Here is a 14119-nt window from a genome sequence, read left to right on the forward strand (position 1 = left end):
TTCAATTGTGTTGTCTCTCTTTTACATGTCTCTCTTTTTTGTACATTATAAACGTGTTACCATTACCGATGCAAAGCTCTCGACACAACAATGAACCTCTTCCCGTTCAGTATGGCCAGCGACTGCGGCAGAGTCGGTCGACACACCGACGGTGCGGTGGGCGTGGCCGCTGGTGCGGGGACCGGGGCCGCGGGGGGCGGCACGACAGGCGCGGGGGGCGGAGGGGCTGGTGCGGGGGCGGGTGTGATGGGCGTGGTCGGCTTGGCGACCGCCCACACACGCTCGCCGTCCGGACCGCCGCCAGCGACCTGGGGGAATTATCATCATTAATACATACCTTGTAAAAAGAAGTTGAGCCGGAAATATCGATACATAATTGATTCTAATCGATAATTGAAGTGGTTTCTAGGTAGATAACTAGCATAACATATTTTGAGTGGTGGCCATGTTGGTACCACACACATTATCTTTTGGTATATTTCAAAGCTTCTACTTTAGATTACTTTTTTTAATATTTTTTGGTGTCTCCCGTTTATTGTGTGTGTGTTAAATAAACAAATTTAATTTTTTTCTTTTACATTTTATAATATTGCTCTCCTTTTCGCCCTATCGCAACAAAAGAGAAAGTGATATTTTCGGTTCGGCGCCATTGATGGACAATATGACACATGTTCACGAGATATGTCGTGGGTCGCATGTTTGGCCTACTGAGACCATAGACTTTTATAGTTTACAATGTCAACATACCTTCATCCTTAACAGCACACGTTTATCACTTTTCTGTACTTTTGTAGGCGCCGGGCCGGGCAGACGCCGCGGAGTGGGCGTATTGGAGCACGCACTTGCGGGCGCGTTGGCGGGTACATTGGCCGATACGTTGGTCACGTTTGCCACGCTGGCGGGCACGTTGGCCAAACTTGGCGCGCTTGGCGACTGCGTGTGGTGCGCGCTGGTGCTAACGCCAGACTTGTGAATCAAAGGTGGCGGTTCTAGTGGTGGCGACGACGATTTGCGACAGTTCTGTAAATGTATACATTATTTTTTCAATATCTCAAATTAATACTTCTTCGCGCCCGCGACTTCGTCCGCGTGGAATTCTGTTTTTCATAAATCCCGTGGGAACCATAGATTTTTCCGGGGTGAAAAGTAGCCTATGTATTAATTCAGAGTAAAATCTAATTCCACTCCAAATTTCAGCCAAATCAGTTCTGTAGTTGCGTTAAAGAATAACAAACATCCATACAAACCTTCGCGTTTGTAATATTAGCAGGATAATTAATTAAACAGCGGCTTTGCCACAAAGACTACTAAATAGATTTTCATGCAGTTTTCACCACATATTCTCCCTAAATATGGAGAACCCTTTAAAACTTGGTAACATCCAACGATATGTGCGTTAGATCGAAAACAATTGAACTTGTTTCCATTATGTTTTATACTTCGGTTCGCACATAACTAAAATTGATTTCTGTAAAAGTTATATTAAAAAGATGATTTTTAAAATGAAAATGGTTTATAAGGGCATACCCAATTAGGGCTTAGGCGGGTTTTCGGTATTCCCCATTTGACGTCAATGACGTTAAGGCCTAACATACCCCTTTGTATATAGTTAAATAGTTTCAGCTCGGATTCGAGTCGTCCTTGGTCTGTCACTAAACGTTCTTTTCCAACTCTCGGGCTCGACTCCTAAGCATCTGCCCTTCATCCACAATTTTACCTAAACCCCTAAAGACACTTCTGTGGTCCTAATAAGGAGACAACATATTATAAAAAAAATGTAGAAAGAAAAAGGATAGCTATACCTTGCACAGGAACCTGTTGGGCGGCGGCGCGGCCACGAAGCCGACGCAGGGCGGGTGGTACAGGCACAGGCACGCCGCGCACGCCAGCGACGGCACGCCGCGCCCGCACGTCAGCGAGCACGGCTGCTGCACTTGCCGGCTCAACTGTACAGTGCACGTACTATCTAATCTATATCATAATATATATACTATCGGACCCGGTCAAGCTTCATTTTGACATAAGTGCACTTATTCTCTATCCCTACTCTACCCTTCTATACTTCTACCCCTACCCTACCCCTACCGCTTGACTCTTAAACGTTTGTATGGGAAATAGAAAAGGGCAGTTTTTAGGATTTTCACGAAAATTATTTGATTTTTTCTCACCTTTTAAACCTTCCCTATACCTCCACAAACATTTCAAGACCAAGATAAGATAAATCCGTTAAGCCGTTCTCGAGTTTTAGCGAGACTAACGAACAGCAATTCATTTTTATATATATAGATATCATTATATATATATCTAAATATATATCATAAGACAAAGTCCACGTCTGTCTGTCTGTTCGGGACAAACTCTGAATGGATTTTCAAGCTATAACAATAGATATATTGATTTATTACTAATATTATAGAGGTAAAGTTTCTAGTGTTGTATGGGGTAATCTCTGGATTGAAATTTTTTCGAGGCCTGTGTGTCATAGGCTATATTTTATCTCCCTTATTCTCACAGGAACGGAAACTACGTGGATGAAACAGCGGGGTGACTGCTATTTTTGTATAACTCTGCCTCCGTTTCCAGTGGGTGTGGGTTCGAATCCGGTCCGGGGCATGCATCTCCAACTTTTCAGTTGTGTGCATTAAAAAAAATCAAATATCACATGTCTCAAACGTTGAAGGAAAAACATCGTAAGGAAACCTGCATACCAGAGTTTTTTTTTAATTATCTGCGTTTTTTTTAATAGTCTGTCAATCCGTATTGGGCCAGCGTGGTGGACTATTGGCCTCTCTCATTTTTAGAGGAAACGGCCTCCGTAGCGCAGTGGTATGCGCAGTGGATTTACAAAACGAAGGTCCTGGGTTCGATCCCCGGCTGGACAGATTGAGATTTTCTTAATTTGTCCAGGTCTGGCTGGTGGGAGGCTTTGGCCGTGGCTAGTTACCACCCTAACGGCAAAGACGTACCGCCAAGCGATTTAGCGTTCCGGTACGATGCCGTGTAGAAACCGAAAGGGGTGTGGATTTTTATCCTTCACCTAACAAGTTAGCCCGCTTCCATCTTAGACTGCATCATCACTTAACATCAGGTGAGAATGTAGTCAAGGGCTAATTTGTAAAGAATAAAAAAAAAAAAAAAAGGTTTTCCCGGAAATTATTTGATTTTTTCTCATCTTTTAAACCTTCCCTATACCTCCACAAACATTTCAAGACTAAGATAAGATAAATCCGTTAAGCCGTTCTCGAGTTTTAGCGAGACTAACGAACAGCAATTCATTTTTATATATATAGATATCATTATATATATATCTAAATATATATCATAAGACAAAGTCCACGTCTGTCTGTCTGTTCGGGACAAACTCTGAATGGATTTTCAAGCTATAACAATAGATATATTGATTTATTACTAATATTATAGAGGTAAAGTTTCTAGTGTTGTATGGGGTAATCTCTGGATCTACTAAACTGATTTTGAATTTTTTTTCGAGGCCTGTGTGTCATAGGCTTTATTTTATCTCCCTTGTTCTCACAGGAACGGGAACTACGTGGATGAAAGAGCGGGGTGTCTGCTATTTTTGTATAAATCTGCCTCCGTTTCCAGTGAGTGTGGATTCGAATCCGGTCCGGGGCATGCATCTCCAACTTTTCAGTTGTGTGCATTTAATAAAATTAAATATCACGTGTCTCAAACGTTGAAGGAAAAACATCGTAAAGAAACCTGCATACCAGAGAATTTTTTTAATTATCTGCGTTTTTTTAATAGTCTGTCAATCCGTATTGGGCCAGCGTGGTGGACTATTGGCCTTTCTCACTCTTAGAGGAAACTCAGCAGTGAGCCGGTTATGGGTAATAATGATAATGATGGTGTCACTCACCTGATGGTGCTCCCGTAGGGCGTGCGCGGCGGGCGCGGGCGCGTGCGGCGGCGGGGGCGGCGGGCGCGGCTGCAGCGGCGGCGGGCCCCTGCCGTACCACACTGTTACCTGCGCCGCCCGCGCTCAGTACCCGCACTGGAGGGTTAATTGCCCCCCGCGGGTCAATTAGCCCTCCACCACGACCACATACACATTCGACAATAATAGGATGTGAAACAACCCTTGAAGTTACCCTTGACAGCAATATGCTTAGTGGGAGCCCTGTTTCGTTATTGTGTGTTATAAAACCACAAAAAAACTGTCTAATGGATTGGTTAAAGACGTTTCTTCCTACATAAATAAATTATTTTAATTGGTCCCCTGACTGTATGCAAGTAATATGCTTAGTAGGAGACCTGTTTCGTTATTGTGTGTTATGAATCCACAAAAAGACTGTCTAATGGCTTGGTTAAAGACGTTTCTTCCTAGATAAATAAATTATTTTAATTGCCCCCTGACTGTATGCAAGCATTACGCAATTTACTGCTTTTCTATATGCATACTCGTCTTGTGTTATTTACTGTCTCTGACAAATACGGCTAATATTTAAATAATTCAAAAGTTATTTCACATCCTAAAATATCCATATAATAAGTTTCAAATTATTTTCACTTACATAGAAAATATTTTCATAGTTTCTTCAAAATACACAACCGTAAAAATCATCTTATGCATGACGTAATACTCTTTGATTGCCGTGTACCACTCAATATAATTTGAAATACAAATACAATTAAAAATTAAGTTTATAAATAAATAGAGAACAAAATTTAAACTCCTAATAACAAACAGTTAAATAAATAATAGATTTATTTATTTACTGAAGAGTTTATTGTAATAAATAATAGAATTATTTATTTAAGAAGCTAGAATCCTGCATGGTACTAATATCTAAAATGACATACACAAACGTTCAAGGCATTATTCCATAATTTCAAATAAATGAGGAATAAATTTGTTATAGACAAAATAGGCAAATTCCGCTTAGTTTATGTTCGACTTTAATACGTTTCCGTGATGCAGGATTTTCATTTGAAATTAAGTTGTAGATAGAAATAATATAAATTTCGATAATTAATAATGGACTCCAATACGCCTAACATGCGACAAAGTGAAGAGAAATAGACAATGTGGGACACATGCCAGAGAAATAGACAATGTCACAGTGTCTATTTCTCTGGCAGTAGACCAGCCCCATTTCTTTCGTTCCAACGCAATGGAAGTGATATCAGTATTTCCGGTTGCGCTGCTATTGTTTGAAATTTGTCTATTTCTCTTCAAGAGATATGTCGTTGGTCGCATGATTTATCGATATCAACAAAGTCTAAATTTCTATCCTCAATAAAAAAAAACAAACATTCCATGCTCCGGCAAATTCGCAAATTACTCGATCAGTAATTATTTACATGATGCAATAAACTCTTCAGTAGGCACGATGCGCACCATGACATATGTCGAGACAATTGTCGACCAATAGCGACGAAATACAAAATATTGCTCTCTTTTGTTGCGATAGGATGCCATAGTGCACAGCACAGGCAATGGTGCATGTCACATGAGATGTGTCTAAGAACTTATTTCAGTAAGAAAAACATATGTCAATTTGTTTTAATTTTTCCATTTTTTTGCTTCACAGAATGAACTGTGAGTACTTATGGTACTTACCTGGGTTTCTTCCATGCTGCTGTGTTATTGTTATCTGCAGGTGTCGGTGCGGCCTGCGGTTGGGTTTGTTGCGGTTGCGGCTGCGGTTGCGGTTGCGTTTGCGGTTGCTTTTTCGTATTCTTTGGAGTTGCCCCGTTGCTGCTTAACCGGGATCCCATAGATTTTACCTGCAATATAAAATGTTAAAAATTAACGAAAATTTACGATATGTTAAAACAATCCAAACAAAAATAGCTCCACGGTAACAGTATGCCTAGCACGCGACCAACAACATCGTTATCTCGTGAAGAGAAATAGACAAATTGTCAAAAAATAGCGGCAGAGTAGTCTCAGTCCCATCTCTATCGCCCTAACGCAACGAAAGAGAGACATTTGTTTATCACACGAAACATGTCATATGGTCGCATGTTAGACCTAAAGGACCGAGCTCACATCGAGAGGTTGTTGATTGTCGTACCGCCCCTAACACAGTCTTTTCCAACTATTTGGAGGGGAAGAGGAATGTAAAAAATATGGAACAATTTTCTTTAAAGAAAAATATTCAACTCGTACATGAACAATATAAATAAAACATATTAAAAAAAATTACCTTAAGCTTAGCGGGAGGGGATTTCACAGTGGCCGGTTCAGGACTGGCCCCCTTGGGCGGCTTGGGCTTCGGTGTCCGCTTGCTCTCGAGGGGCTGCGGCGGCGTTACCGGCACAGGGGACTCCACGCGACGGAGTACCTTCGCATCCCTGTTGGAATAGCAAAGTCAACATTAACAACCCATTAAAACTAATATATCGTCGTCATCACCCATATTCGGCTCACTGCTGAGCTCGAGTCTCCTCTCAGAATGAGAGGGGTAAGGCCAACAGTCCACCACGCTGGCCCAATACGGATTGGCAGACTTCACACTGCAGGTTTCCTCACGATGTTTTTCTTCATCGATTGAGACACGTGATATTTAATTTCTTAAAATGCATTATGCACAGAACTGAATAGTTGGACGTGCATGACCTGGACCTGAACGGGACTGAGAGTCCGTCGTGACCACGATCTATGCAACTGGGTCGAAATATCGACATTAAAAATCTTGTCTTTTATCGTGGTATGTACCCGTTTAAATAATATTCATAATGAACAACCACGAAATAAGTTTAAAATCATTAAATTACGCATGTTGAGGTAACCTATAAGTTTTGTATTTTTCCATGTCTTGTAAAATTCAATTTTATTTGTTGGTGCCCTACAAAAAATAAACCATATTCAGCTCACTGTTGTATTTTTACACTGCCTACTGTTTATATTACTCACCGTATGATTTCCTTCTCAGGATCATCAATTCCCAAGGGTTCTTTGAAGAATGAGAAGTTCTCCAACGTTAAACCTGTGCCAGACAAATGCTCGGACACCTGTAACAGATAAAAAAAAAATAGTCACCATGAATATTTTCCTACTTTTTTTTTTGTGGGATAATGGCACATTTAAATAAAATAGTTTTCAAGTTTAAGAAAAAAGAAAACCTTAGAATAAATCCCCAATTGTGTATCATGACATAGCTCGAGATAGGAAAAAAACAAAAGTAACCCCCCGCCCCTCCCCTCCCATTATCCGTGAAGTCAGAAATTTCGTTGCGTTGGAGCGACAGAGATTGGGCTGGGACAATTCCGCCGCTATTGGTCGACACTTGTCTCTTGCTTCTCACGAGATATGCGTTGGCGCATACATTCATCTGACCATACATCCAGCTTTGGGCGCGACAGTCCCGATTTCATGCAGTCTGTCCCAATCTCCCCAGCTAGGTGTATACAATTCCGCTTTTACAAACAGACCAAAAGATGATTTAAATAGTACAGCGGCTGGCCAGAGCGGCATTGATAGACGAAGGTGTGAATGTGGGCCGAGGCGAAGCCGAGGCACACACACGTAAGTTCATCAAAAATATGCTCAAATTTCCAAGCATGTTTGAGAAAATTATATTTTTCTCGAAATTTGTTTGCCTGAAAGAAATGCACCTGTCGAAAGAGTTTTTTCTCCAATAAATGATGTCATGATGATGTTGGCAAAAAAAAAATGGACGCAACGCATGCTACGGCGCGCTCCTGAGCACATGCTAAGTTACTTATGAGGCAGTGGACGGTACCTCTCGTGTGCTGCGCAGCTTCTTGCCGAGCGGCGAGTAGTAGTAGATGTCGGCGTTGCGGCGCGCGGGCCCGTCGGCCGTGGCGGCGCGGTACACCAGCTCGCGCCGCCAGCCGCGCTCCAGCGGCACGCGCAGCAGCGGCGACGACATCTCCGCCGTGGGCCGCCGCGCGCTCGCGCGACCCGCAGGCGAGGACTATAAGAGGAAACATTATTGGACAATGCCGGGCCGACCCGTGACGGGAGTGGAGCGAGCCCCAAACATCCCGTCCAGTGTTGCCAACCCTACTGTTTTAACAGTAGATTTGCTGTTTTCACATTGATGTCCATATTTTCTGTTTCATTCCTATTTTATACTGTTTTTCAACTAGCGTTCAGCACCACCTATTATATATACTATGCAACCATTTTTTGATAACCACTACGTAATAAAACGCAATGACACTAGATGGAAGTATCTTCTCTTGTCTGTCTCTTCAAAAACTGAAAATAATTTCATTTTGATTTTTGTTTTTTTTTTTTGTTATTGTGATCAGCAATATATTGATCAATTTATGTGAGTTCTAGCAACTAAGAAAATTGTTTATTATTTAAAATAAATAAGCAAAATTATGAAATCTACCTTTTTATACTTTACCTACTGCTTTCTACTGTTTTTTTATTATTGGTGAATTAGTATTTTTTAGCTTTTTGAGGTTGGCAACACTGACCCCGTCGGTTTACAAAAATCAGTTTAATATACTGGTCCCACAGTGCGGGAGCTTTCAGATATTAAGCTGAAAAGAACAGATACTACACTTTGATCTTAGCCAAAAGGCCGAGAAGCGATGCCGTCACGGCGGCAAGCCGCGAGGGTCATTACACGCAAAAGAATCTTCCTAGCGCGATGTAATATTCTATACCGTAGTACTAGCGCCATCTGTGCCTTGTCTTGCCATTGTTAAGAGATAAATGATTTTCTCCATCCATGCAAGATAAACCAGTTGAAACAAATGAAAGCCTTATAGAAGGATCAAATTGAACATAAATAGATTATTTATACTTCAATATAACTTTTTTTACCTAGTTTGTGGTGCAACCTACAGACCTCCAGATTTAACTACTCAGTTAAAATAAGTGTGTAGGCAAAACTGAAACTGCACAGTGCACGGATGAACTGACAATGTATTTGAAATATTTCAAATAATGATAACTTACATCTGTGGTCACGGCTCCATCCCCCTCAGATCTAGAAGACAAGGCTGAAGATGGCCGCGAACTATCTATAATAATAAACAAGTGATGTTATAACAAATAGTATCAGCTGTTATTTATTTAATTATTATCACACTACTATTATAAAGGTAAAAGTTTATGTTGTTACGCGTTCACACTACAACTGTTAACTATACTTGACTAATATTTTGGAATTGTAATTTAATTAACACATTTTTATCCATGTTTCCAGCAGGATTTGTGAAATACAGAATTTCATGCGAACAGAGATTCAAGCGTTTGCTAGTTTAAATTTTTTTTAAACAAATTGGCACTAGACTACAAATTTGTATTCAATAACATGACTTAATACACTATCATTCTATTACAAACAAAAACCCACACTAGATTTTAAAGTCTCAGATTAAGACTTATTTGTGGATGATTGGTATATGTTTTTCCTTCATTCATAATAAATCGCCAAGCACAGATGTCGTAGTGTACCAAACAAAGAGACTTACACTCACCACTTACAATATCAGTTAACTATTTTTAGATTTCAATAACTTCATAACATGACAACAATATCAAAACAGTAAAGTTTATATTAACAGTTTCGTACACAAGCATTTTGACTAGACAATACAGATAAGAAAATCCCTTCGTTATACATATTTTGAAGGTAAGTATATTTTTGTATAAATGCAATAAAGCAATGCATAACATTATAATATATAAACAGTTCAAAATACATGAATTTTATTAAATACTTATATCATCATCATCATCATCATTATCAACACATATTCAGCTCACTCCTGAGCTCGAGTCTTCTCTCAGAATGAGAGGGGTTAGCCCAATAGTCCACTACGCTGACCCAATGCGGATTGGGTTAAGACTTGGGTTAAGACACACACAGAGATTTAAGAAAATTCTCTGGTATGCAGGTCTCCTCACAATGTTTTTCCTTCACCATTTAAGACACGTGATATTTAATTTCTTGTAGGTGCATGCCCCAGACCGGATTTGAACCCACCCCTTTGGAATCGCAGGCAGAGGTCATATCCTCTGGGCTATCACAACTCTTTACTTAAATACCCTACAGGTTTCTTAATCAATAGCATATTCTTGGGACATAGTCACCCTTTACCTATTACAGTAATATGTGATATCCACACAAAATTCGAAAAAGTAAGTAATGCATTTACGCCTACATGATGTGCACACCACTGTTTATTGATATACACTAGTGTGTCCTCACCAGTGCCCTGTCGTTGCCTCTTGCCAGCCTTGACGCCGTCGTCGTAGAAACTCTTCACGAAAGCGGACACCTCGTCCTCCAGGTGTTCAGACCACTTGGACCCACCTGCGTCCTGACGAGCGCGTTTACTGGCTCTAGGTGTGGGCGCGGCCATCACCGTCTTCAACGGTTTATGCGACTTGACAGCCACTGACACCTCTGCCTCCAGACGTTCTATAACCAAAATGTTTTATTTTCTTATTTTTAAAAAGAATATTTGCCATATCTTTTGTTTTTATTATGACCAATATTCCCATTTCCCTCCAACTGGTCGGGAAAGACTGTATTAGGAGTGGGTATGACAATAGTCCAACGGGGCGGGTATTGAACCACCACCCCTTGTTGATGAGTCTGACTGCTCTTACCGTTGAGCTATTGAGGTTTAAGTAGTAAAACTTTATACAACTTTTTAAATCATTAACTTTCGACTATTACACTGGAGTTTCCTAATTTCCTTTTAAATTTTGATGTAATTTAAATATACTCTAGTTGGAGTGTTATAGAGCTTATCCAAGAAAAATATCATTTTCAAAATACTCAACAATTCTTCATGAAATTTCACAAGTAGGTGTGACTTAAAATATTGTTAGATTTAAATCACATGTCTGATAAACATTTCTTTGTATAGACTAAATTTATTGCAGCAGAAGCTGTCTGCTATTGACTTATTCTCCTATGGGATCTAAGTAAGCCAAAAGCCTGTGGTAAACAACAAATGCAAAAAGTGCGAAATGCAGGGAACCTAATAATTCTCATATTGTACAACTTGGACTCGCAATGTCTAGGTTTTAGTTAATAAGGTATATAAAGGTTATTTAACTGCATTAAAGTTTACATGTGTATAAAAAGTAACATTAACCACAATTAAAACAACCTATAAAAATAATAACATTTCGTAATTCACTACTACATGTGCTCCATATTCCCATTATTTTATCCAAAATACAATTCTATGTATAAACTATTGTTTAGTTACAAATATATAATAAATATTTTTCATTACTTGATTTTGTTAGTACAATACTGTTATTATTTATACATAGAAAATAAAAAAACAATGTATACTTTATCCCCTGAGTGTCCCTGAATTATTCATAGAGAGATTAATATAAACAAGCAATCTGTGCCCACTTAACTGTTAAGTCTCTTACCTAAGACTTGACAGTAACCAGTCAAGTTACTGTGGGGGATCAAGTTGAAACCTCTGAATCCATCCTCGCTGGATACAGATGGCCTCCGTTTTACCTTCCACTCCTCTTCTGATAGGCATGAAATTGACATTTAACACTATCATTTTATGTAGGCAAACTTTGCAGTATAAATTTACTATTATTTTAACTTGGTGTGTGTGAATGCAATATCTCTTTTATATATATAATATTTATTACACAATTAAATAACTCATGTATTATATGCTAAGGGCCACTGAAATGAACTTGCTATCTGTGAGCACCAGGACATCAGATTATGTTTACAGATGTTCATCATCATGATCCATATTCAGCCCACAGCACGCTCCTCTCAGAATGTGTCACAGATGTTAAAGGTGTTAAAATAAAACTTTTATACTTAACTTTAATAACAATTTTTTTGTATACTTCAGTACAAGTTTGGATAGTAATTATGTATGTAAAATGTGGAAATAACATGTATCTAGGACCATTTGTAATTTTTGATACATACATCTGTCCACAAAGATCTCACAAAGAATATTTTTTTCTGTATATATAATTAATAAAACAAATACACTTACGAACAATGCGACTATAATCGGGCAAGGTGCTCGAATCACTTTTTTCAAAGCCCTTGAACTCTTCTATCCCGTCATCACTGAAAGCGGCAGAGGCTCGTCGCTTGATGCCTCTGGATATTTCTGCTTCAGAAGTATTTTCCTCTTCCTTTATAACTTTATTGCTGGATGAGTCATCTGTGTCAACTTTCATCTCTTTATATTTAATTTTCTGATCATCCTTCACACTTTTCATCTCATTGCCATTTTTAACATCTTGAAATATATCATCATCTTTAACAGCAGGGTCGTTCCTAATATCAATGTTGTTTTTAATTTCATTTTCATTATTTATATCAAAGTCGTTTTTTTCTACAGCTTCAGCTTTGTCTATGTCATCATTTTGGCCAAGTTGTTCTATAATCGCTGCTATGGTCTCTGGTAGATCTTCCTCAGCGTCAGGTGGTTCTGGAAAAGGATTATTATTTAAAATTCAAATATTTATATAATATAGAAAATATACTCTGGGAAGTCTGTTTTGCATAAACTGAACTGACTGAAGGTTTGTTCCATCACTCCTTCAGGTTTACGCACCAACATGCTGTCTGTTTGCTCACAAATACTGTCTGAATACTTAACCATTATATCCAAAGTCATTACAGACTTCTAAAAGAAGACATTATAGTATGTGTTCTTTTAATAACATAGCTAGTTTTGGTAAACATAGCTAGTTTATAATTAGGGACATCCGCTAGGAGCAAATATCGTGACAGGGCCCAGATTAAGGATGTCTACGAGCATATAAAATCGTGAATTAGTTTTAAATAAATATTTGTCAGTGTCATTACAAATGGATTTTTTTTGTTCTTGGGTTCTGTAATCAGTCATTAGACTATAAGCAGGTAAGTTGTGTGACTTTGTGGCGGTTTCTGACAGAAGAGTTTTCTTTGTGACCTATTGTTTTTTAAACCAAGCCCAGAGGAGAGGGCAATTTGTGAATTAGTGTTTGGCATTTCTAAAATGTTTCTGTGTCAAAAGCAACTACTACACATGCTAAATAACACTAATCTGTTGATTAAACACCTCAATACAGAAATCACATTGAAACATTGGCGAAAGATCCGGATTATGTGCATATTGAATTTGAATTGTAAAAACATTAGTGAATTTACATACTTCCAGCAATGGTACATACTTTGATTAAATAAATAAATATATTTAAAAGAAATCGACTTTATGTTTGTCCCTTACAAACCGCCAATTTCATATGTAAGAACCTAATATTAAAAAAACAACACTTAAAACCTGATGTACACCATTAAGTACCCTCAAGCAACTTGCTTATAGCTAATGCAGCTGATTTCACAATAGAAATGAAATACAACAAAAAACATGTCCTATTCTGTGGACCCAAATTTTTCAGTGAATAAAACAATGTAACTACATAAAGCGAAATAGAAAAAGTATTGTCCAATGGTGGCAGAGTTGTATTCACAAGAATATCTTGTTGTTCGCATGCTAGGACCACTGGTTAAGGGATTTAAGTTGATAGGCTCATCATTTTGAATTACATGTAATAACACAACCATATCTTCCATAACAGAACACTACATGTAATAACACAACCATATCTTCCATAACAGAACACTGTGATTCTCCTTGGCGACAAAAATAAGCATCATATATGATATTTAAAATAACACATACATAGATTTATCATATTATAAAAATTCACAATATTTAGTGGTCACCTGTGGAAATTTTATTATTTATTATTTCTTAGTTGTTTAGTCTAACGCTGACTGTGTTTTGTTTACAAGTTAAAAAATGCAATTGTCATAGTTGTTGTGAAATTTTAGTGAAAAATCCATAATTTTTATTTTGTTGTGTAAATGTGTTAGTACAGTCAAATAGTCGGACTAGATCTTTAAACCCAGGACTAAGTCTGAATCCTGAAGAAAAGAACGTCAAGCAGTTTCCTTTAATGAATAACCAAAAAAATCATCCAGAGATAAGAGAGATTTTGAAGAACTGAAACTTTCGTTTGATTGAAAAAGAAGTATGTTTTAATTTTTTAGAGCAATTCATTGTTTTTTACAAAACAAGTGAATCAAAATCATCTAGACTTTGTGAACAATCTCCTTCAAAAATAGGCATCAATTGGGTTGCAATATCTTCCTAAACTAAA

General features: G+C 38.3%; 2 protein-coding genes and 1 pseudogene across 6 annotated transcripts in view; 1 reads left to right on the forward strand and 2 right to left on the reverse strand.

The window, feature by feature from the left end:
• LOC112050248 (phosphatidylinositol-3-phosphatase SAC1) overlaps nt 1-14119 on the forward strand; it is a 260117-nt gene that overhangs the window by 213074 nt on the left and 32924 nt on the right. The gene's annotated exons all lie outside the window — the stretch shown is intronic.
• Nucleotides 1-14119, reverse strand: part of LOC112050249 (histone-lysine N-methyltransferase SETD1B) — a 31988-nt gene that overhangs the window by 15883 nt on the left and 1986 nt on the right. The window contains exons 2-13 of one of the 5 annotated variants that reach the window (XM_052888203.1): nt 11956-12399; nt 11354-11461; nt 10269-10376; nt 8906-8970; nt 7710-7904; nt 6881-6978; nt 6171-6318; nt 5582-5748; nt 3878-3965; nt 1803-1946; nt 748-1020; nt 67-308 (exon numbers count right to left, since the gene is read on the reverse strand). In XM_052888203.1, coding sequence (XP_052744163.1) covers nt 67-308; nt 748-1020; nt 1803-1946; nt 3878-3965; nt 5582-5748; nt 6171-6318; nt 6881-6978; nt 7710-7904; nt 8906-8970; nt 10269-10376; nt 11354-11461; nt 11956-12399 — 2080 coding nt within the window. Of the gene's footprint in view, nt 1-60; nt 309-747; nt 1021-1802; nt 1947-3877; nt 3966-5581; nt 5749-6170; nt 6319-6880; nt 6979-7709; nt 7905-8905; nt 8971-10163; nt 10377-11353; nt 11462-11955; nt 12400-14119 lie in introns of all 5 variants that reach the window. The other 4 variants (XM_052888195.1, XM_052888201.1, XM_052888204.1 and 1 more) reach the window with 4 other exon arrangements.
• On the reverse strand, nt 8400-8537 carry LOC112050269 (U2 spliceosomal RNA; annotated as a pseudogene).

This window comes from Bicyclus anynana, chromosome 2 (genome assembly GCF_947172395.1).
Source record: "Bicyclus anynana chromosome 2, ilBicAnyn1.1, whole genome shotgun sequence".
In the NCBI taxonomy this organism is placed as follows: domain Eukaryota; kingdom Metazoa; phylum Arthropoda; class Insecta; order Lepidoptera; family Nymphalidae; genus Bicyclus; species Bicyclus anynana.